Below are 25,862 nucleotides of genomic sequence, written 5' to 3' on the forward strand. Positions count from 1 at the left end.
ATAGGGACAAACCTGTAATGTCAGCATACGGGAAGCGAGGGCAGGAGGATTGCTGTGAGTTTGAGACCAGCCTGGGCTACATAGTGAGTTCAAGGCCAACCTAAACTATACATCAAGACCCTGTCTCAAAACAAACCAACAAATAAACAAACACAAAAACTAATTATAATAATAAAGCAATTGTTCTAGTGATGGATGTAACTGTCTAAAAATATTATATCATCATGTAGACAAGGCCTTGCTAAGGAATCCAGGCTGGCCTCAAACATTCCCTGCCTCGGCTTCCCCAGAGGCTGGGATTAGTGTCCCATCAGCCTGGTAATAATACTTTTGAAGTAAGTTATTTCATGTTTTACACAAAAACCATAATTGCTACAAAAGATACTTTTTGTATGAACACAAAATCTACCACTGCACAACAAATTATTACAAAACAATCATTATGTAATTTGGAACCAATAGGACAGTAAGCTTTCCTCACTGAGCTTTGAAACAACATGCAGGAAGATAGTATGTTTCTCTTTGAGGAAAGATAGATCAGGGCTTGTAGAGAGGTGTGAACAGGTCCTACATCTACATCTACCTTGCACTGTTTCCGTCAGCATTTGGACAGTGACAGCCCTGTATGGGCTGGGCCGTGTCAGCAGAGAAGCTTTGCTGCCCTGAATTTTTACCCTTTGGCCACAACATCTTTTTAAAGGAAAAGGTTGTCAATGAATATGCATAGGTGGAAGGATGTGCACCAGGCTGATAGCAATAGCTCTATTCCAGCAAACCAAGGCAGGATAAACAAAGCACACAGATTTCTGTAGACGAGCCACAGGACATGATTTGATTCTGGAAGGTTCACTCTAGCCATTATGACTTGGACAGACTCTAAGGGGGCTGGGGAAGGACAGATTTAATAACTCAGGCACAGAATCCAAGCCAGAGAAAACAGCAGAGCCCATTTTGGCAATGCAAACTACTGGGTTTCATGCCACCAAGAACACTGTGTGCTTGTACTCCTTTGCCTCTCTGGCAAAATTACACCTAGCACTGTACCTTTGTGGGTAACTATGGACTTTGAGACAGGCAGACCCATATTTAAGTCTAGCTCTGCCATTTACTGGCTACGTAAGACTGGACAAGTTAGTAGTACCTGGGACCCTCAATTTTCTCACCCATAGAGTATTGGTCTTATATAAGGTTAGTGTAAAGAGACAGTGAAGGCAGATGACTTATCTGCCTATTGACCAGTTCCTAGCAAAGCACCTGGCACATATTGGTGGCCAACATGTATTTATTCAGTGAATAAGGACAGAGCTGCAACAGAAACGCTATGGAAAAAACTGGTCAGTCCTTTCTCCATGACTTGATTTTATAAGGCCTTTTAATTTAATTTAATTTTATTTTATTTTATGGAAAGAAGGTAAAACTAAATTTCACAACCAGACGATAGAAGAATAACAAGTTAACACTGCATATTGTTATCTTTAATGTAGCTATTCCGAGTATAAGTTATGGGCATTAAAATTTTCTCCAATCAATATTAGTATGAATCTTCCCTTTCAATGAACTAGGGAGACACTAACAGTATACTGACTTGCTTTTTCTCTCCCTTTTTTTCCCCGCATCATTTTCCCCTCTCTTCCATCCTAGTTACTCTTTCTCTTTGAATGATTTCTTCCCATCTCACAATATCTGTTGTACACTTTAGATCTTATTTACTATTTCAGTTTGTCACTCCAGAGACACAATAAGATGTTTATACATGTGAGCCTGATTTATTTCATTTATGAATATTGTCTCAAGTTGCATCCATTTACCTAGAAAAGAATCAAGTTCACATTTTTAATGCCTGAGTAGTATTTCATTATATAAAAGAAACCACATTTTTTTAACCCATTCCTCAGTTGATAGGCATTTGTGCTGTTCCCAAGATTTAGATATTACAAATTTTGCTACTGTAAACATAGGTGCACATATACTGCTGTGGTATGATGCTTTTAGCTTTTCTGGGAAGATAACTAGAAGGGGCATGGCTGGGTCAAGTGGGACCTGTAATCTTAGCCTTTTGAGGAATCTTCATACTGATTTACACAGCCCTTTTTAAAATTTTTATTTTGAGACTATTTTTCACCAAACTCACCTCAAACTTGGAATCATCCTTCCTCAGCCTCCCAATTTTTGGGAATTACAGGTGTATATGACCACACTGGCTAGATTTAGATTTTCTGAGTTAATCATAATGCGAAGGCCCTATGCATTCAGTACAAACCATAAATCAAATTTTGAGTTTCGATGTATTCCTGGGCTTGTTACATGCAGTACAACACCCTCACAATGCTGGGTGGTAGCAGTGAGTTGCAGTCAGACCATCGTGAAGATAAACGTCCGCTGCTCTCCACATACTGTGCTGCTCAGCCTTCATGGTCATCGGGTAGGTACAGCAAATCCATTTTCAACTTACAGTAGGTTTACTGGAACACAACTCCCCCATAAGTAGTGTATCTATTTATATATAATTCCAACCTCCAAACTAACTTTCCTATAAAAAATTTGCTGTTCTGCTCAGAAGTGTCCTTACATAAGTTGTTTTTGGACTTCCAATGGATGTATTACTTTGAATTATGAAAATGTAACTTATAATGGCACTTTCCCCTGTACTCTTCCTGGAGAAGAAATAGGAAGCCTGGAAGCAAAATTTAGAGCAACTCCTCTTGCTGTGGAAAAAAAATTTTAGCATTGTAAGACAATTAATGAACCCTAAAAAGCCTCCTCTAAGATTTGCTAGTGTTCTTTATGAAGCATATACTGTGTACATTTACACAGACCAAGATTACAGTAATTTTGTGCAATTCTTTTGAAGCTTTTGGAATCCTTTCTTCTTTCTTATCTGAACTTATAATAAACAAATTAAAAATTCTTCATGATGTGGTACAAAAGAATCCAAAGAAATATAAACAGAGCAAAAAAAAAAAAAAAAGAAAGAGCAAGAAGATGGATAATCTGAGACATTCTGAGAAGTAAATAAAAACCTTTGAGAACAGGGACACATATGTAAAAATTCCAAATCTTTTTAAGTAGTCAACCAGACAACATTAACATTACCACCCAGCCTTAATGAAAGGCATCCACTTGGACTAAAATACCTGCAGGACTCCTTTCCAGAAGCTTGAGCCTGAAGACAGGAATGAGCTATAGAGCACTGGGTTAGGCTGGGCTCCTTCAGTTCCTGAGGTAGAGGGGGTATCTATTTTGTACCTGTCTCAGATTAGACCTACTCAGTTCAATTTACTGTCGCAATGAGGGCTTACAGTACCTCTGTAGGGTGGAAAACTATGTTATCTAGTTTGAAATCTCCATGAATCAAGGTATTCTCATTGTCATTATCTGGCAAGTTTTTCATGAGCCACTCGGAGAGCTCTTTCATGGCAGGGATGTCCTGTTGAGCTGCTGCTTGGTATTGCTTTGTCCAGGTAGACACCTGCGGGGGACAAACAAGAAAAATGATGGAACTGAAAGAGAAATGTAAAAGCCAGCAATTCTAAAATTAAAACAAATTCAATTATGTCAAATTCTGTTTTACTAGTAAAATGACACAGTGACTAGGAATCAAGAGATGTGGGTTATAATATTTATTCAGGTACTATTTTGTGGAAGGAAAAAAACGCATACAAACCAATGTAAGAAATTTTGGGCAGGGGGCATCAGAAACAAGTAAACCCTGAGAAAGGAATATGTAGCATACAAGAAGGAGAGCTTTTAAAAAATTATAATACCCTTTACCACACCCACAGAAGCTTCTAAACATGCTACAGATACATATAGTGCAAAGGCTCTCAGTCATTCTTAGAATTCAAAGTTAACAAATCCATCTACTCAAGAGTTCTCTAAGTGGAACCATATTACTTATTTTCTTATATCAGTTCCCATTTTCTAATCTATCTCTGCACAACTATGCAGTAAGCAAAAATCTTCATCTTTTGAGTCTTATGACCCAGGTTTTAAAATCCGTCTAAGACATGCACTTGTGTATTACTTGTTTAAATTGTGTCTAAGTCAGTAATCCTATTTCTTCACTTGCAGAATGGAAGTAATAACATCTATGAGTCAGTATTTCTGCAAAGATTTTAAAATGTCCACAGTTCATCTAGGACAGGACCTGGTTTATAATGAGTGCACCCTAAAATTTAGTTCCCCTTGCTCATCAGCACCTCCAAAATGAAAACTACAAAGAGACGCACACCCATACATGTCTGGTCTTGCTTTCTTTTGATAGAGATGCTCACCATCTCTTCCCTATCACTCTATATTTTATCTTTCCTTACAGAGACATTGTAAGACACACCTTTCCTAGGAAGTATTCTTTAGTAAGAGAAGCATAGCAATCTCCACATTCTGGATGGCATGGCTCTTGTGATAGGCATCAAGTAATTATTACTAAATAATGCCATTTGCAAATTTCATGTATATGAGTTTCATGCAAAGGTCTCTCAAAAATGATCCCAGTCCACTGAGGGAGAGGGGAATCTAATTCCATTTTTTTTTTTTTTTTTAGTATTTAACATAGTACTCAACAAGTATTAAACACCCAGCAGAACTTAATAAACATCTGCTAACAAAGAAATGGAATACTGGGTAGAAAATCCATCATCAAATGAGATGAAGAGTTTGAAACAGAGCTTTGGTGGACTAAACCTTGACCAACACATGAAATTATTCTTTGCCAAAACCAACTCAATCTGAAGGATAATGTTAAAATAACAAAGTCTCATAAAGCCATACAATAGGTTTTTATTTTGACCAATAATATACAGAATGTTGTACTTCTAAGTACTTAAAAAAGCAGTTTTTTATATGGATGCATTACCTGTCTTTTGCAGTACCCCATGCCTGTTCCATAGCCTTCCAGCTGCAGTGACTGTGGGTTCAGGGAATGTAACCGAGCCAGTATTTCTATCATGGCCACATAGATGGCTGAGCGCTCTGCTGGGCTAACTTCAGGAAGTGAGAAATCACGAAAGATTCGACCCTGTGCAAGTGATTACAACAGGTTATTTAAATGTTTGACATCTGGAATCAGTACTTTGTGGAGTATTCAATAAATGCATTTATTTGTGAAACATATATAAGAGTATACATGCCAGAGAGATAATACAAGGATACGCAAAGCTGAACTTGGAGGACAAACTACTCCCAAACTGAATTTTTTAAAAAGTTTTAAAAAACCAACGTGAATTTATTCTTAATGGTTTAATGTTTGTCTTCTATTGTGAAGTTAGTTTCCCTTCCTATCTTCTAAACAAGTTACTGCCATTATAGATAGCTCTCTACTGTCACCTAGAGGAAAAATTAAGAATCAGTCACTATTCCCTAATCATTAAATTTGTTCCTCATTCATTCCTGCGCTCCCTCATTGTGCGCACAGAAACGAAATTGTAAATCTCTGCAAAACAAACTGATTAAAATGTTGAATAGTCAGTTTTGAGTATAGTGAAACTCATTTACTAAAACAGTATTTTTATAACCAAAAATACAGTAAAAGCAACAACAAAATAAGATTGTTAACTCACCTGCACATGTTCCATCACATAAAATTCTGTTCCAATGACAGACGCATCACTGCAGTACAATAAGGGCTTGGGAACAGGGAATCCAACGGCAAACAAGGCTTTCTGGACTTTAAATTCTCTGTCAATCTAAAGTGTGTGATGGATTATTAAAAATTAAAACAGAAATTTAATAACTACTTGTGAACTAACATTAACTAAGGCTAGAAATCAGTTGTAAAACAGTGTTGATAATAATCCAGAGGATGACAATAATAATTTCTTTCACAGGGAAATGTAATCATCACTATTAGAAATTAGACCAGTTCTGAAAAAATGATAACTTAATTAGGAGAAAAGGGTGGCCACTTGGATGGGGTTTAATCCTGGCTCTGGACATGAGAAGTTACTAGTTCCTGACTGTTACCTGGCTGGGGGTCTTGTGCAGGTTCCTGATGTCCTGAACAAAGAATTGAACACAATACCTATAAGTAGCAGCAAGATCAAAGATTTGTTTCAAAGAAAAAAAAAAGATACACTACTCAGGGTAGGAGCAGCTCAATGAAACAAGCTCCGACCCAGGCGGGCTGGTGTTAAGAGTTCTAAACTTTTGGGATGGGATGAGAACAAGGGTTTGGCCTGAGGTAGACACTCAGTGACCAATTTGACTTAGGTCTTCTGTGTATGGTCCAAACCCCCGAGGGTTAGGTCAGATTTGCATAGTCAATGACATGGTAATTAGGGATGGATCAGGCAGGACGCATTATGGTAAACCAAGTTCCCCTGGTTACTTTTCCCATTATAATTAGATCTGAACGTCCTGGTCCTAGCTAATGTTTAACACAAAAGGTGGATCTAATTCCAGAAAGCAGCTCCTCTTTTTAGCCTTTTCCTTAGCTACCTCCTGCCTCATGGCCACAATATTTTACAGATGTTCACCTGAATCATTTCTTTGTTCTCAGCAGTTCACTGCTAATTGGCTTGTTCTCATTGTTTCATATCTCCCAACAGAGTTCACACAAGTATTTTACAGGACTCAACCACAGACAGCTGCAGGGGCTGGGAGAGGCAGGTGGCAGTGGGAGGAAAACTACCCTCCCTTTCTGGTGATTAAAGGAGGCAGGTACTTCCAAGGTAGGAGTTCGGAGTTTCACTCTGGTATCTGAGTGGATATGCTGTGGAGCTCAAGAGAACGACTGTATTGGGAAAAGAAGCAACTAGAAGCAATCAGGTCCTAAAGCAGGAGCCCAAACAAGATAAGAAGAAACTGGCCTCCTTAGCCTGGGCAGATGAATGAGCCTGTCACAGGGACACAAGGTCAGGGCTGTGATAGAGACCAAAAAACGATGACTCACTTATATGAACAGTCACCTTGCTCCAGACTCAGGCAATGGTGGCTGACCATTTCTAACAGGGCAAACCATGCAGTTCACCTCACATCCGGGAGTAAAGCAGTTGCTTCTGTAACAACTGGAGTAGGGAAGTAACTAAACCCAAGTCCAAGGGGGAGAAAAACCAGCAGTGCCAATGGCTGTGGAAGGAAATGTTTATAGCCATCCTGGTGCCAGGAAATGAGAAGAGGGAGAGTAGGGACTGTGTGTGTGTGTGTGTGTGTGTGTGTGTGTGTGTGTAGTGCTAGGACTGAACCCAGGGCTTCACGTATGTTAGGCAAGCACTCTACCACCAAACGACATCCCCAGGTAACAGATACAAAGTGGATGGCAAAGTGGGAGCACTGCTTTTCAAAAGAGTTTTTTTGGGGGAAAAAATCAATGATGTTAAAACACAGTATTCTAGATCCTTGGAGCTATACTTAGGTTGACAGCATTATGTTATGTTCTGATTCATTGTTGTAGGATGCTATCAAGAAGAGAACCAAAATATTGTTTATAAACATTTCATTATTGTTTAGTGGGGTATAAATCTATGGGTATGGGTACAGATCCTCATTTAACCATGCCATGTTAAGATTTGATAAAAGTTACTTGATTTCTTTTATCTTAAGCAGCCAAATTATTTCATGTTTCTGGGAACATAATGGGATCAAAAAGTCAAAATCTGCATTTTTCTGTATCGCGATACCAAGGCAATCTGACAATGTTTGTTTCCTAGTGAGCCCGGGTTGGCAAACACCTGGGAGACATGATTGCAGCAACACCCCACATATGCACAGTACTGCTCAAAGTTCTCAGGACTTTAATTTCCACAGATAACACCAGTTTTTGCAAATATAAACTTAGTTTAAAAGTTTTTGATTGACATGTATTATTTGTACAGATTTGTGAGGTTTAATTCATGTATACATTGGGTAGTGATCAACTTGGGGTTAACAGAAAAACAGTTTTTAACAAAAACATTTACAATCCTTTCCGTTAAGTACAACATTTAGAGAATGCTATGAAGTATATTCATACCTTTTTATTGCTAGATTAGAGGACTATCATAGCAAATATATTCAAATAGTTTTGCAAGTAGATATTGTTATAGCTTAAACATGTGACAGAATGAAACATCTCGAAGTTAGCACTGAAAAATATTTACTGGCCTATTACATCTACCTAAGGAAGGAATCAAGCCCAGGAGAGGACTGAGTGTTATTCAAGATTAGTGGCCTAATGACAGCATAGATTTGAATCCCAAGCCCTTTTTTAAAACAAACAGGAATACAATTCAAGTGAAATTTTAATTGCAAATAGGAAGAATATTTTATCATTTAGAAGCTACACAATCACCTTAAAAAGCAGTTTAAATTGTTTGTGTGTAAATAAAAGTCATCCATCCTGAAAGAATTCCTTTATCATAAAAGAATTTACATTATATTTCTATGTCATACCTTATGTGCTTTAGGAAGAAGTGAACCTGGTGGTTTTTTCCTGAGTACAAATGTTTGAGAGCCCTTCTGGAGATAAAAGGTTGGGTTGGACTGTCCTGATCTAGAAAAATGCAAAGAAAGACTCAGTTGTAAAGATATGTTTTCCTTCTTTCTGAAATCGTGCTGAAATGCCATAAGAAACTGGAAAAAAAAAAGAAACCCATCTCAAAGCCAACGGGGTGCTACCAGTAAATCACAGAATGAGCCTTTGGGTGACATTGAAACAGACGGTGAAGTTGGATGTGGTGGTGAGCACTGTAATCCCAGCTATTTGGTAGGTGAGGCAGGAGTGTCCAAGTTCAAGGCCAGCCTGGACATCTGAGAATGACATACTCAGTTTTAAAATAAAAACTGAAATAAGGGAGAAAGGCTGGGGATGTAGCTCAGTGGTAGAGTTCTTCCATAGCATATGTGAGGCCCTGTGTTCAATCTCCAGTATTGAAAAAAATAATCTCCCCCCCCAAACAAAACAAAACAACACAAAAACACAAACATATTGGCATCTGGAGAATCTATAATCTCGTGTGTAGGAGAGAAGACCTCACCCCTAACTGCAAATCATGTTTTATGAGAAGCACCCTTAGAACAATGCCTGCACATAAGTAAAGGCTGAGGGGAGAGGTTATAGGTGGTCAGTCAGGAAAGAATTAATGGGGGCCAGAACAGTTCAGTTAGTGCCCTCTTAGCCCTCTTGAGCGATAACTTCTGTATATGTCTCTACAGCTAGCACTGAGTACAGCTCTACAGTGGGAGACAGAAGAGACAGTGAGATTCCAGAGTGGACAGCTAGACCAACACAATGGTACTACTCCAGGTAATTTACAGGAATGGGGCGCTGGCTTTCCCTGTTAGGTGAACAAAAATTCTCGTGTGGTCTAAGAATATACAACCCAGATAATAAAACTATTCTATACCTTCATTTTGTAATATAGATGGTTAAACATTGCCCAACTTTTGGAGAATTCAATAGCACCAAAGAATGGCCCTAAGCTAAACAGATGTAAGAGTCAGTCCCGGAAGTACTGGGTATAATGGACAGTCTCCAAAACAGAACATATATTATCCCATAAAACATTCTTAAGTAATTGCAAAGGTACTGACATTATCCCATGCATAATATCTGACTATAGTGATCTGAAATTGTAAATTAATGGCAAAAGAAATTGCAAAACCTGCATACATACATGGAAATTAAATAACAAGCTTTTGAACAACCAGTAGGCTACAGATGAAATTAAAGAAAAAATAAAGCGATGCCTAGAATTCAATGAAAATGTGGAAACAACATACTGTAATCTGTGGAATGCAATGAAAGTATTCTTAAGAGGTAAATAGGTAGCAATAAATTGTCATGTCAAAAAACAGAATGAGCACAAATAAACCACCTAATGCTTCAGCTCAAGCTTCTAGAAAAAGAAGAGCAAGTTAAACCCAAAGTTCATAGAGGAGAGGAAACTGTAAAGATTAGAGCAGAAATCAATGTAACTGAAACTAAAAAAAACCCCAAAGGATTAGTGAATCAAAAGCTGTTTTTTTTTTTTTTTGTCTTTTTCGTTTTTATCGGTACCAGGGATCGATCTCACGACTGCCTGCTTGCAAGGCAGGCGCTTATGCCGCTGAGCTAAATCCCCAGCCCTAAAAGCTGGTTTTTTGAGAGAATAAACAAAATTGACAAACCCCTAGCCAACCTCATAAAAAGAAAGAAAAAACCCCAATTCATGCAACAAGGACTGAAAAGGGGGAAATTACTACAGATCCCATGAAAATTCAAAAGATCACTAATACCTACTTTGAAAATCTCTACTCACATAGAGTGGAAAACACAGAGAAAATGGACAAATTTCTAGAAACACATGAACTACCAGAGCTCAACTGAGACAATATAGCAATTTTAAATAACCCAATGTCAGTTATTGAAATTGAAAACATAATTAAAAATTATCAAAAAAGAAAAGCACAGGTCCTGATAGATTCACGGATGAATTCTACAAGAAATTTAGAAAAGATTTGATGCCAATACTCCTTAAACTCTTTAAAGAAACTGAAAAGGAAGCAATCCTCTCTAAATCATTCCTGGAGGAAAGTATTACTCTCATATGAAAACCAGAGAATGAACCAACCAAAAAGGAGAACTAGAGGCCAATCTCACTAATGAACATTGATGCAAAGGTTCTCAATAAAATACTGGCAAATAGAATGCAGCAAACCATCAAGAAGATTATGCATCATGAGCAAGTGGGATTCATTCCAGGAATGCAGGAGTGGTTTAACATACACGAATCAATAAATGTAATACACCACATCAACAGAGCCAAAAACGAAACACTTTCGATAAAGTCCAACACATGTTCATGATAAAAACCCTTCAGAAACTCGGAATACATGGTATCTACCTCAATTTTATAAAGGCCATCTATGATAAACTAACAGCCAACAGTATGCTAAATGAACCAAAACTGCAAGCTTTCACTCTAAAATCAGAAACAAGACAAGGATGTCCACTATCACCACTCCTATTCAATATATAGTTCTAGAAACATTAGCCAGGGCAATCAAACAAGAGAGAAAAATAAAAAGAATAAAGACAGGAAAGAAGAATTTAAATTATCACTGTTTGCAGATGACATGATACTCTATATAGAAGATCCAAAAAACTCCATTAGAAGACTACTAGAAATAATAAACAAATTCAGCAGTGTAGCTGGATACAAAGTCAATGCTCAAAAATCAATATCATTCCTGTACACAAACAAAAAACTCATCAAGAGAGAAATTATGGAAATATCGCCCTTCACAATAACATCTAAAAAAATGAAGTACTTAGGAATCAACCTAACTAAAAATGTAAAAGACCTATATGATGAAAATTATGCTATACTAAAAAAGGAGATTGAAAAGGATATCAGAAAATGGAAGGATATTCCTTGCTCTTGACTAGGAAGAACCAACATTGTGAAAATGACCATACGCCCAAAAGTGTTGTACAGATTTAATGTAATTCCCATCAAAATACCATTAACATACCTAACAGATCTAGAGGAAACACTCCTAAAATTCATTTGGAAACATTAGAAACTTAGAATAGCAAAGGCAATTCTGGGCAACAAAGGCAAGGCAGGAGGCATCTCAGTTACCTGACTTGAAACTATACTACAAAGCCACAGTGGTAAAATCAGCATGGTAGTGGCAAAGAAATAGACCTGAGGATTAATGCAACAGATTAGAAAATACCAGCACAACTACAAAGTCACTCAGCCACCTGATATTTGACAAAGGGGCTGAACACATTCACTGGAAGAAGGATAGCCTCTTTAATAAATGGTGTTGGAAAACTTGGCTCTCCACATGCCAAAAAGTGGAACTAAATCCATGCCTATCACCATGCCCAAAACTAAAGCCTAAATGGATCAAAGACCTAAATATTAAAACAGAAACACTAAATCTACTGGAAGACAATGTAGGTAGAAGTCTTGGAGACATAGGGGTAGGCAGAGAATTCATGAACAAAGTGTAAACTGCACGGGAAACACTTCAAAGAGTCAACAACTGGGATCTCATGTTACAGAAAAGTTTCTGCACTTCAAAAGAAATCATCAACAGAATGAAGAAAAGAAAACTCACAGAATGGGAAAGAATTTTAACCAACAACCCCTCACACAAAGGACGAGACTTATATTCAGAACATATAAAGAACTGAAAAACATCAAACACCCCAAATTTAAAGACCCTTTTCAAAAATGGGCATCTGAGATGAACACACAGTTCTCAGAGGAGCTATGAAAATGGCAAATAAATACATGAAGAAATGTTCACCATCACAGGTCATTGGAGAAATGCAAATTAAAACAGCATTGAGATTTCATCTCACTCCGGAAAGAATGGCTGCCATCCAGAAATCAACTGATAACAAATGTTGGAGAGGCTGGGGGGAGGGGGGACACATTGTTTCACTGTTGGTGGGGGTGTAGACTGGTGCAGTCACTATGGAAATCACTATGGAGATTTCTCAGAAGACTAGGATTGTAAGTTCCATTCAACCCAGTTATTCCCCTCCTAGGTATTTTCCCAGAAAACCTGAAAAGGTCATACCACAGTAATATATGTGCACCCATGTTCATAGCAGCACAATTTGTAATAGCTAAATCTTGGAAACAACCAAGATGCCCATCAACTGAAGAGTGGATGAAAAAGATGTATTTTTATACAATGGAATATTACTTAAATGATCTTGAGGCCTTCTCAGGGAAATGGAGACAACTTGAGACTATCCTCATTCATAAAATAAGAATCATATTTATAAATATCATATTGTGTCTCTAGTGTAAAAAGTAATAAGAAATGTAGGAGTAATAAAACCCAAAATGTGTAATTGCTATTGTAAAAAAGAGAGGAAAAGAAAGTGCTCTAAAGGATATAACTGCATGTATGTTTAAATGTGTAGGATTGATAACCATATTACTAAGTTTTTGTTGGATATTTGAACAGAACTGTTTGTAGACTTGCTGTTTAGATATCCACTTTGTATGCTTTACTTTTGTAATTTGAACAACTATTTCTAAGAGGACAATGTGTAATTTATCAACTAGTGATTTCTTACTGTTTATTTTTTGAAATTATGTATCATTTCCACTCTTTTTCTGTTTTTTTTTTCCTTTAAATAAAAAAAAACAGGGTAGGTATGTAACTCAAGTAATGGTCCTGGGTTAAATCCCTAGTATTGAAAAAGAAAAAAAAAAGATTAAAGATTAATAGTTTCTAGAGGATGGGAAAGAGGAGAATTGGATAGTATGAGGTTTCTTTGTGATCTGACGGAAATAGTCTGGAATTACATGGTGGTGATGGCTGCATAATACTGTGAATATGCAGAAAACAATTGAAGCGTATACTTTTTTGTTGTTGTTGTTTTTGGGTTTTTTTGAGACAGCATCTCACTATGTAGTTCAGGCTGGTGTAGAGCTCATTTTGTAACCCAGGCTGGACTCGAAACTCACAATGATCCTCCTGCCTCAGCCTTCCGAGTGTTAGGATTACAGGCATTGCGCCACCACAGCCAGTTGTGAAGTATACACTTTAAAATTGCTAAAATTGTGAATTTTATTTCTTTTAAAAAAAAACAATTTAAAAGTTTTCTTCTAAAGAAATATCACATTAAAACAAATAACAAAAGGGAAGAAGCCATCTCACATTGGATGTTCATCACCAATATAATCAACACAATAGTGGCAAAATGTAATCATTCCAAGCACCAGGGCTTCAAGTGGCCTAGAACTATGGACTGTCTCAATGTAAGAAACGTCACTAAGCCAGTGGTTCTAACTACCTTGAGGACTTGGACTTGGTGCTAATGTAATTTTTTCATCTATAACTCGAGGTGACACTTTTGATTTAGGTACTCAGGAATGCTCACTTGATTGGAGACAATTTCGACTGGGCATCAGTCTTCCAAGCCTTCCAAGCCTTCCAAGACTTCCAAGACAGTTGCTTTTAGACTGATTCACTTAGAAGTGCAGGCAGGCAGAAAATGCAGTAGCCAACAGGGCCGCAGCAATGAACTGCTGCAGCAGGCTCCCATACCAATCATGTGCATCCTCGGGTTTACTCTGTCTCCTCTGAGCCCTCGCAAGGACATCGAGGCTACTCATCTTTCTATTGTATTACTGGGGAGCTCACCCTCAACAGAAATTCATCTCTTCCGGTTTTGGAGCCTAGGAAGTACAAGATCAAGCAGCTCATCAGGAGAGGTAAGTACAGAACTGTGGAATCATCTTGTGAGTGCTTCTACCGGCATCTCCAAGCAGAAACTCAGAAACTCCTATAAGACTCAGCAGGAAGGAATTGAAAAAGTCATCCTATGAGGGTCCATTTTGTGTGTTGCTATGTAGCAGTCACATTACCCTTTGTCCAGAAATAAATATGAAAATACTGAGATTTGTTGCTGTTTGATATAACTCCTTTTCTGTTGGTATTTAAGTCATGACTGTTCCGGTCAAGTACAATGCAGCTGCTTATACCGAGGAGTCTCAAAACTTTACCATCTATGACAGTTTGGTTTGCACATTTACGTTTATGACACTGAGTGAGCACTGATGAAGGAGAATGCTCAGTTTAACAACTTGAACTCACAGGCATCCCTCTAGCCCTGCATAGATTTCTTTTTCTAATTTTATTTTATGGAAAAAGGTAAAACAAAATTTCATAGCAAAATAATAGGAGGATAACAATAGTTAATACACGGCACATTGCTGTCTTTAAAGTGGTTATTCAGAGTACAGGACATGGGTAAAAACCTCTCCAGTTGGTATTAGCACAAATCTTCCTTTTCAATGAACTGAGATATTACTAGTATAACTAAATTGCATTTTTTCCTTTCCCTTTCTTCCTTCCCTTTTCCCCCATCCTAGTTCCTTTTCCCTGTTGAACAATTTCTTCCCATTTCACAACATCTGTTGTACATTTTAGACCTCATTTACTCTTTCCATTTCTCAAAGTCTTTGTTTCCTTCTGCACAGATTCTACACCACTGCCAACAGCATGTAAGAGTGATTTTTTTCCAAAAAGCTTTTTCTTGGCCTTACTTCCCCTTCTACTTAAAATTTCTATCCCTTTGTAAAACACTTTCTGTTCTAATTCTCCTCCTCCTATTCCCTCGTCCATCAATTTCAGTCAAATTGATTTCATTCTCATCTTTTCACTAAAACTACTTTTTCAAGGACATTAACATAAGCTATAGTTCTCTCCTACTTTTCTGACCACACTCCTTATACTTTTGCAGGTTCTTCTTAATTCTTCAGCTTCTTACTAGTGGGTGCTGTGGAGGTGTCCCTAAGCCTCTGCTTTAGGGAGATTTATTATGTAGGTAAGCTATTTTATCTCAGGGATTTACATGCTGTCTCTGTGGGGATATAGTTCAGTGGCATGGTGCCTGCCTTGGCAAGTGCGAGGTTGTGAATTTGATTCCCTGCATAAAAGGGAGACAGAGAGAGGGAGAAAGGGAGAGAGGGAGAGAGAGAAGGAAGGGGGGGGAGAGAGAGAACAATCAATGCTTTCTCTATGTCAGTGACTACCAGATTGATGTCTAGTCCAGACCTCTGATATGACCTCAATTCTTCTATCTAACTGTTACTATACCTATTCACTTGAATAGATGTGAAAGGCACCGTAAAACTTAACACTATAAAACTGAGTTTCTAATATTCTCCTCTAATCTGTTTTTCTTCAATCTTCTCTCCTTCATTTAAGGATAACCACATACTTATAGTTACTATGGCACAAATGGCTATTCTTTGTCCATTCCTTTCCTATCCCTTGTCTAATCAACATGCCCTTCAAAATATACCAGAGCTATGAACATTTCTCACCTATTTTATGCTGTCTTGCAGGTCTGTGCCTGTAATATCTATCTACTAGAACATTATAATGTGCAGTCTTGCTTCTTCCTTTACCCTGTTCAGTCAACTCTCAACCCAAAATACTGAAATTGTGTTTTAAAAAAAAAAAAAGATAAAAGTCATAGTTGGACATAGTGATATATGCCTGTAATTCTAGTACTCTAGGAGCCTGAGGTAGAAAGACCACAAGTTGGAGCCCAGCCTTGATGACTCAGTAATTTAGCAAGACTCTGTCTCAAATTAAAAACAAAAAGGTCTAAGGATGTAGCTGATGGTCCTTGGTCCCCTAGGAAGCTAAGTCAATTTACTCAGTTCAAAAACATCTATTCTTTCCCTATCTTTGACCTAAGAAAAGGCCAAAGTCCTCACAGCAATCCAGAGGATCCCACTTCCACTGCTTATTGTTGTACTCTAAGAAAATAGCTTCGTTATATGTGTATTATAGCAAACCTGCAAACGTGGCTTACTAAATGTGCTTTTTATCCTTTTTCCCTAACTGATATGTTAAGTGACCTAATTGATATGTTGAGCAATACTCTCCTCTGTAAAGAATTGCAAGAATCTCACCTAATTGATATGTTAACCATTGTTGCCCTCTACTAACTACAGAAGTTGTGCTAAAACAAGCTAACAAGGGTTGTTAATCACTGTTAGGCGCCTCTATTCTCCGCTAAAGAGCTAAAGAAAACTAGGATGGCCCACTAATTTACACTTGTTTAAAGTAACCTGCTTGTGTGCAGAGAGATTTGCGTATGAGTTTAACCCTTTACCTGACCTTGACACATAACCGCCGTTTTCTGTACTGTAAGGCACCTTATTGCCTCCCTCTCCCCTCACCTATCTATCTAGGCCATAAAAAATTTGGGTTTCTCGTGACCTCTTCCCGACCCGGGGATGATCTGTCATAAAATGAGCCTGCCCCAATTTTAAGAACTGTTTAGCTTCAAAGAAATTACCGGGAAGACTTCCAGGAGAACATGGCGGACAGACAACAGCAACTAACAGAGGCTCTCTGAAAGGCTCGGCTCAGAGGCCAGGAATGATGCGGACTAAGGAGACATGAACCGGTAGAGATATGCTCTGCTGACTCAGGAACGAACTGGGCTGAGAGAAACCAACTTAGAATACAGTCCTGGCGCTAAAATAGGAACAGAAAAGACTCGGTGTGGAGGCTCGACCCCGCGCCATTGGAAACCGCGATTTGGGTTTCCCGCCGCCCGGCGGCTGGCTGCCTCCACAGCGGCTCGGCAAGGAGAGACGCGCAGAAGCTCTGGGAATGGGAGTCTGCGAACGGAGTCGAAAACAGGACGGACAAGGAGGCGTACATGAAAACTGACTGGTGGCGAGGTGAGTGAGAGAAACTGACCCCCTACCACAGTTTGACTCCAGCGGAGGACTTTCTGGGCTCGGGCAGTCCTGTAAGAGCAGGGCGCGGTGGCAACTCCAGCCACACATTCCCCTCTCGGACGGGATTGGTGAAAAGTGCCTGGCCTGTGTGATGATGCGGGCGGACTCAGTAGGCTGGCCTAACCCAGATCCCAGAGCTGGACGGTGGCCCGGAGGAGCGACTGACTCCTGCGTAGGCTGCCTCCTCTGCAACTCCCTGGTGCGCAGCGGTGGGCGGGAACACCTAGCCAGCGCAATTTGATCAGGCTGTGGCTGACAGGCAGGGAAGCCGGGCCTCCTATGTAAGCTTGCATTTTATAAGGAACGGAGAAAATGGGGAAGGGAAGCAACAAGAAAGGCTCCTCGGCCCCCAATCCTGAGAAACAGGCAATAGTGGACACCACACCAATATACATTAAGCGCCATATAGAGAGCCTCATAGACCAATTCAGGAATGAAGTTATCAATGACCTGAAGCTAGAAGTATGCAGAATAGTTAGAGAAATGCTAAGCACCACCCAGAAAAAAACAGATGGTGGAATGGAAGAACAGAAAAAGAGGGGAGAATTGCTTGATGGAGAAAACAGAGAAAGCATTGAGTATGTGAAGCAGGTTCAAAGGGACTATCAAGAAATTAAGAAGGCTATCCAAGACTGGCATAACAGCTTGAAAGAAACTAAGGACAGACTATCTGAACTGGAGGGCAGACTTGTAATATGGGAGAATGAAATGGCAAACTTCTTAAAAATAACAAAGAAACAAACAGCAATAATACAAAGACAAGAAGATGATAAGAGGAGCCATAACTTAAGGATTAAGAACATAAAAGAAGAAGTAGGGACACAAACAAGTGAACTACAAAAGCTACTCACAGAAATAATCCAGGAGAATTTTCCTAATTTAGCAAAAGGTAAAGATACTCAGATGTATGAGGCATACAGGACCCCAGCTACCTACAACCCTAACAGAGAAACACCCAGGCATATAATAATAAAAATTCCAGAAATTCAATACAAGAACAGAATATTAAAAGCTGTAAGAGACAAGAAACAGATCACTTACAAGGGAACACCCATCAGAATTACAGCAGATTTCTCTGCACAAACCATCAAATCACGAAGAGCATGGGGGGAAATAATTCAAGCTTTGAAAGATAATAATCTCCAGCCAAGATTGAGATATCCTGCACAACTGTCCCTGGAAATTGATGGAAAAACGAGGTGCTTCCAGGATAAAGAGGAACTGGGGGAATTTGCAACCACCAATTCAACCCTACAGAAAGTATTGCAGGATATTCTAAAAAAAGAAAAATACAAAGAACCCAGAAATGGTGGCGGGGAGACCACAACGAATGGAGCAGAGAACAAAATGAAGAAGACAAACTGACAGCTACTGACAGAAAAAGAGCTCAACAGAAATGAGACAGAGAAGATTGGATGATAGGAACAGCTATTTTGGAGAAAATGACATCTTAATAGGTAATACTGATTTAGTACCATCTTTTTTTGAAGTCTCATCTAGCTTTTGTTCTTCTGTCTCCAATGGTCTAAACAGGTTGTATCTTATTGGATTTTATTATGTATGATAGTATAAGCAAAAACCTTTTAAAGACAAGGAGAATATACAGAAACCATTGTTCATTTTCTGTTAGTCGATTCTAAATACTCTATAATGCTGTCATTCTCTTAAATGGTTTTACATTGTTTTGATATACTTAATGCTACCGTATACGAAGTTGTACTCAAGGACTTCAAGGAAAGAGTCTACATGGTAACTACTTTTGGGTCGGAATTATCTGGTGGTGAAACACTATTCTGCTTAAATGGTTATGTTTTGATCTGCCCTGTTTCGCTGTTATGCCCTCTTTTTTCTCAATCTCCACTCCATTATTTACTTTTTTATTTTTATCCGTTTAATTAAAGGGAAAAAAATAGCAGGATATAATATAGTAACCCACTTTGACTTTCTATTATCTCGATTTGAAGCCCTGTATTACTCTCACCATCTTGTTTTTGACTGAGGTTCCTCTATTCTGTTTTGCTGGATAGTATCAGGTTCAAAAGTTTAGGCATCAGCTGAGAAGATAATGAGATTCATTATAACGCCCATTCTCGTTGACTTTTATCTACTTTTGAAGACCTACAATGTCTCCAATGTTTTGGTTTTGTCGGTTTTGTTCTTTACTGTTTTGTTCAATTGTATTACAACTAATGATATAGGCAATTCTATTAGAGATAGCGGGAGGCATTATGGTAACCATTGTTGATCACCTTGTATTATGTTTTTATATTATCTATTATGTCCACCCTTTTGACTTGACCGATTCTGTTCTGTTATGTCTCATTTGGTTTTACTCTCTTCCAAAAAAGCAATAAGAACCGTGGGAGCAATGAAACCCAAAATGTGTAATAGTCATTGTACAAAAGAGAGGAAAAGAAAGTGCTCTAAACTATATAACTGCATGTATATTTAAATGTATAAGATAGAAAATGATATCACAGAGTTTTATTGGATCATTGAACAGAACTGTTTGCAGTATCATTGTTGGAATGTCCACTCTACAAGCTTTAATTTTGTGACTTGAACAATTATTTCTAAGATGGCAATATGTAATCCATTAACTAGTAATTTCCTACTGTGCATTTTTTTCTTCTGTAAATCTGTATAACTTGTACCCCTTCACTGTTTTTTTTTTCTTTTCTCCTTAAATATAAATAAAAAAATAAAAAAATAAAGAAGAAATTACCGGGAAATACTATGGCCCAAACCCCAATCGGTGCTTTCCTTTTGTTCTGTATGCATCAAATGAGTTAGATATCAGATCTTTGTAAAACTTAAGTTTCAGTTTCTTGTAATTCTTGACCCCTTCGCACCCACTAGTGAAAACGAGCTGTCCTGAGATAATTAACTGTCTACTTTCTTCCCCAAATATTGCTGCAGATGTGCCACTCTGAGATAATGTCAGTCTGTAGGATGGGAGTAATTTGAGAAACACCAGGAACTCCCGAGATTGTCAGAGCTAAGTGGACAGCAATACAGTTTCCAGACTCGGGTCAACAAGTTTGATGGCTCTGCAGGTTTCTTTGTTTCTCCCCCCACCCTTTTCCTCCAGCCTCTTTTTAAAGTCCTCCCTTCAGTCTCTGGGACACAGTCTCCAAATTGGCTCCCAGAGACTGGTCGCCAGGCCTGGAAATAAAGCCTTTGCCACCTAAATTTTCGGTCTCTTGCTTCCTTGGATTTTATACCGGGGCCCGAGTTATAACACTTATGCTACTTAGGCCGCACTGGCTTCAAAAATCAAGCACAGTCCTCCTCCAGTGTCTTTGCAGTACGGTCCCCTGTATCTGGAACTCTCTGTTCACAGATACTTTCATGGCTTACATCTTTATGTCTTTCAGGTCTTTGCTGAATGAATGCACCATTTCACTGAAGCCTTCCTACCATGCCTTCACTTACTATTTGCTTTGTATTATGGTGAAAGGGAAAACCTATACAAAGAAAAATTGTCCTTTTAAAAACTTTGTTCTTTTTGAAACTGCTTCATGGCTCTGTAATTGCTTTCTTGACCCCTGTAACCATGAAAGCATAACTGAACATATAGGAGCTCTGATTGTAACTGATGGTCATTAATCTAGCCCTGTTGCCAATGATCTTACCCTGCTAGCTAATAAGAAAACTGATATCCAGCTGGTTCTGTCCTGTTTTTGTAACCCTTGCTTATGCTGCATATAAAATAATGGCTCATAGACACTTGCTGCCTGGCCTTTGTTGAAAGTTATTCCAACCAGGACCACTGGTGTAAAACGAAGCTGACTTCATTGCCTCCTGACTTCCTCTGATGTTGCTCCTTTCTGGACTCAATTTCACCACAACATACCTGATTCCCTGGCTGGGAAAGCTGTGCTGGCCATTTAGCCCACTAGCTAGGGCCTCGCAGCTGGAGCAGGGACCTCGCCAGGCTCCTTGATAGGAAGGCATACCCTCCAGATTTTCTTGGAGTCCCCTCAGAGACTTGGACCAGAGGCCCCTCCTTGGCGCTAATGGCCCCTGTCAAATCCAAAAGAGGGTAAAAGGACATAGTTGTATTGGGTCATCAGATAAAGTAAGATCCCTAGGGGCATCCCATTCAGTCTGTCTGTCTGTCCTGCCAAGTTTGAGTGGAATGTGCTCCCTGCCAACAGTTTAGACACTGGAAACATAAATACCCTCTTCACCTGTGAGATACTAAGAAGTTTGATTGTCTGGGGCCATCTCAGCCTAAAGCTGTTTTCTCTCTCTCTTTGATAATAACAACAAATAGGACAGACTGGGATCCATTAGACTGGACTCCAGGAAGACCTCAGTCACTGCCAGGCTATAACTTTTATGGTGGAGAGAGGGGTTGAACATTGAGTTGTGACTCAACATGTTGTCCCTTAACCTCAGAAAAGCCAAGTTATCAATGTCACCAGGGCCCCTACTGAAAAGAAATTCTGTTAACGCATGTCCTCTGAGATTGGTGGATACTTTATCAAACATGAATTTTTGTGTATGCCTGAGTGCCTTATATCTCTCATAAGACATGACATCCTCTCTAAGTTGGGAGCAACTATTTCTTTTGCTCCAAACCAGCCAGCCGTCCTCACACTTGGGTTCATGGCTTCAGACTTGATATTGACTAAGAGGAAGAATGGCACTTACATCAACCTGAAAACTTGATAATTATAATTCTAAAGTTTTGACAGACTTGTTTCCAGAAATATGAGCATAAGACTCATTGCTGGGGCTTTCTATTAATCATGCCTCTTTGGTGATTGAGCTCTGTCCTAATGCACACCCATTGTTGTGTTAAGCAATATCCAGTGTTGTAAGAGGCTTGGTGTGACATGAAGCTCCCTATCTCTCACTTGAAACAGTTTGGAATCCTGATTAGACAGCCAATCATCCTAGAACACTCCTGTCCTCCCAGTGAGAAAGCCCAATGGGGGCCACCAGCCAGTGAAGGACCTCCATGCCATCAACTTAGCACCTTAACACTGCATTCAACAGTTACCAACCCTTATACCCCCCGGGTCTGCTTCTTGCAGATGTCGCCTGTTCTTGGTTTAAAAGATGCTTTCTTCTGTCTATGGATTGTACCTGTCAGCCAGCTCATATTCACCTTTGAATGGGAGGATCCAAAGAAGGAACAAAAAGGCCAATTTATTTAGATCTGTTTACCACAAGGTTTCAAGAACTTCCCCATACTTCTTGAGACAAGCACAATGGAATTAAGTCCCAATCAGGGAAAAGACAGCAGAATGACAGCCACATCAATAACCGTAACTGAGCCACAAATGACAACTCCTGCCTTTTCAGCTCAAACAAAGTTTGCTGCATCACAGGTTGGAACTTCCACCTCTCAGGGAGTAGGGCCATTTTCTCTGTCTCCCTTACAATTAGCACTAAAGTAAGCCAGCCAGACAGGGCAGTTGGAGGGTTTTCAGCATATCTACACTATTACAGAACTTAGAGTCCCCAATAATTCAGGACAAGTTATATAAGCAATACTATTTAAGTCATTGAAAGAATTAAAAAATTGTTACTGCCATCTATGTCCATACAGCCCCATTTATGTTGGGTTTCATAGAGCTCATAGGACAGCAAGTTATGGCCCCAAATGATTGGAAAGGCATAGCTAAAGCATGTTTAAGTCCAGGGATTATTTGTTGTGGAAAGGAATTTTTCTTGAATTGTGCACAAATCAGGCCATGCACAATGGTGCTCAGAACATAGTTATTACAAAAGATATGTTGTTTTGAGAAGATGTCTTTGCTGCTACAGGCAGTCAAGTTGCCTTTCATATGCAAGTGCATGAACAAGTTAGAACAGCGGCCATGAGAACCTGGGGGGAGCTCCCGTCAGCGGGTGAGACCTCCCTGAATTTGATTTCTATTCATTAAGGGTCCAGATGAACCATTTTAGGATTTCGCTGCACGTTTATTGCAAGCCAGTGTGAGAATTATTAATGACAAAGTAAGTAAATTAATAGTTCAGCACCTGGCTTTTGAAAATGCAAATTGTGTCAAGAAGTTTGAAGAGCAGATCCAAGCCTTTCCCTATGAGTCAGCACCATTTGTGGACTCTGGGAGGAGAGAACAAGGATTCACCAGGAAGCAAGCCCTCCCTGTGAACCATAATCATGCACAAGCTGCCAGTGGCAGGGGGACAGAAAAATCTCAGCCTCTTCTGGTGCATGGACTGGCAAACGAGAAAAGCCAATCCCCTCCACCATAAGTGACCAGCTGATCTGGAGAAACACAGGCTGAGATGATAGCTATTGAGGTAAAATGCAATTTGATGCTGGTGACGGTCTGTTGTTTGAGTGACTTGCAGCTGTAGGGTCCTGTTGTTTTAGTGACCCTACAGGTGTAGGGCGGTGGTCTGATAATCTATTCAGAGGATGGTGAGGTATCTAGGAGAGAATTCCTTCTGAGGGTGATGGGCATTGTTGATTCCCTATTGTTATGTTCTGAAGTCCTGTATTATTTTCATTGTTTTGTTGGGCTGGGTTCTGTTTTGTTTGATTTTGTTATATCCAGTGACATGAGCAGCTGTATCAAAGATAGCAAGATGTACTATGGTAGCCATTTTGGACTTACTACTGCCTTGTTTTGAAGTCCTTTATTGCATTCATTGTTTTGTTTTTATTGGTTCTATTCTGTTGCTTGATTTTTACTATGTCTGAGGGTATCCACAGCTATTCTGAAGAAAGCAAGTGGCACTATGGTGACTATTGTTGATATCATATTGTTTTGACATTCTGTATCACTTACACTGGTTTCTTCTGATTGGTTTTATTTTTCTTAGTTTTATACTCTTTAAAATAAAAATCTAAAAATGAAAGAGCCCACAAAAAGTGAGCTACACTGTCTGAGATGATTCGGATTTGTGTAGATATTGGCCCCTCATATGTACAGGGTACTGCTTTGGCAGCAGCTATCTCTCAGGTTGTAAACCCACAGCCTAAAGGCAAGGGAAAAAACAAGGCTACTTGTTTTAATTGCAGAGGGGAGGGACATCTGGTTTGAAATTGTTCTGCTGCTGCACCTATGGGGGCAGCACAGCCTTGTATGTCTCTTCCACAAAACCTCCTATCTGTGCAAGGGGTCGACGAGAATATCACAGGGAAAGTGAGTATAGATCAAAAATAGATGTGGAAAGCGAACTCATTTCAGGGAAGTTCCAACAGGGCCTGCCTCAGCCCCACCAAACAATGGGGGTGCTTTCCTCAACTCCTCCCCAGCCTCACTCTCTGCCACCAAGCACATTTATGACCTCTGGTGAGCAACAAAAGACAGTAGAGGTTTGGATCTCAGTTTCTTTACAGATTCATACTAACGCCTCAAATGGAACCTCAAATTACTCCTACTGAAGTCTATGTCCCTTTGCCTCAAGGAACAGTGGGTCTACTACTAGGTTGTAGCAGTCTCACATTAAAAGGTCTCCAGGTTTTGTCAGGTGTCAATGATGCTGACTAAACAGGGGAAATCAAGATTATGGTTCAATATACTCAAAACACTGTTCAAATCACACCAGATTCTTATGTTGCTCAACTGGTTATTCTTCTCTTGACAAATATTGGAAAATCTAAGGAAGGAGGTTCAGGGGCTTTCAGTCTTCCCATACTTATTGTATTCAACAGATTAAGCAGGATCATCCTGAGATGGAATTGAAGGAAAATCTTTTAAAGGGCTTTTAGACACAGGAGTGGATCTTTCTGCTATTACCCAACAGAATTGGCCAATGGAATGGCCTCTGGATGTGGCAACTACAGATCTACAGAGTGTGGGTGATATTTCACACAAACCAGTTCGTCATTTGGGAATGCCAGTTCCCTGTTTTATTAGCCACTTACATTCCCATTCCCAATTACCAGGGCCTCTCAGAGAGGGAAACAATGCAAGAGACAAACTGCCGGCCACTGTCACTGTTGTCCCCTCAGATGCCATTTGACAGGCTTCTGCCCCCTTGCCACACTCAATCAAAATGCTTCTGCTTTGCACCCGCAGTTCCATTTAACCTGAGAACAGGCTCAGCAGATTGTTAAACAATGCTCCTCATGTGTACATCTTCCCTTGCTTTCCATGGGGGTCAATCCCCGAGGGTTACATGTCAACCATCTCTGGCAGATGGATGTCACTCACATTCCTCAATTTGGCTCTCTATGCTGGTCCAGTTTCAGTGGACACTTTTTCAGGATTTATCTTTGCTTCTACTCACGCTGGTGAGGCAGCTAAACATGTCACACTGCTCAATGCTTGGATGCATCTAGTATCCTAGGCTGCCCACGGGCACTTAAGACTATGGCCCAACCTATATGAGTGTTGCTTTCCAAATGTTTTGTAAAACTTTTCATGTCTCCCTTGCCAAAAGAGTTGCTTATAACCCTCAAGGTCAAGGAATTGTTGAGTGTGCTCACCAAACACTCAAGATTCAATCACAAAAACAAAAAGATGAAGCTTTTCCTACAAAATTTATATTCTATCTAGGCAAACCCCTTGTTAGGGTGGGTAGCACTCACATTCAGAACTATGCCAAACCAACCAGTGGGCTAAATTAGTAATCACCCTCCTTTAGTCCCACATCATGAATCAGTCCCAGCACTATGTCCTTGATCAAAGCAGCACAAACCCTAAATCCAGCCACCTCCAAAAAGCCCCA

At 39.5% G+C, this 25,862-nt stretch overlaps 1 protein-coding gene across 1 annotated transcript in view; it reads right to left on the reverse strand.

The window, feature by feature from the left end:
* Positions 1-25,862, reverse strand: part of Acad11 (acyl-CoA dehydrogenase family member 11) — an 89,611-nt gene that overhangs the window by 58,403 nt on the left and 5,346 nt on the right. Inside the window, exons 3-6 of the mRNA XM_003476490.5 lie at positions 8,368-8,467; positions 5,559-5,684; positions 4,856-5,017; positions 3,305-3,469 (exon numbers count right to left, since the gene is read on the reverse strand). Of these exons, the coding sequence (XP_003476538.3) occupies positions 3,305-3,469; positions 4,856-5,017; positions 5,559-5,684; positions 8,368-8,467 (553 nt within the window). The remainder of the gene's footprint in view (positions 1-3,304; positions 3,470-4,855; positions 5,018-5,558; positions 5,685-8,367; positions 8,468-25,862) is intronic.

Source organism: Cavia porcellus, unplaced genomic scaffold (genome assembly GCF_034190915.1).
Source record: "Cavia porcellus strain 051 isolate PalLab524CR breed Dunkin Hartley unplaced genomic scaffold, mCavPor4.1 scaffold_5, whole genome shotgun sequence".
NCBI classification, from domain to species: domain Eukaryota; kingdom Metazoa; phylum Chordata; class Mammalia; order Rodentia; family Caviidae; genus Cavia; species Cavia porcellus.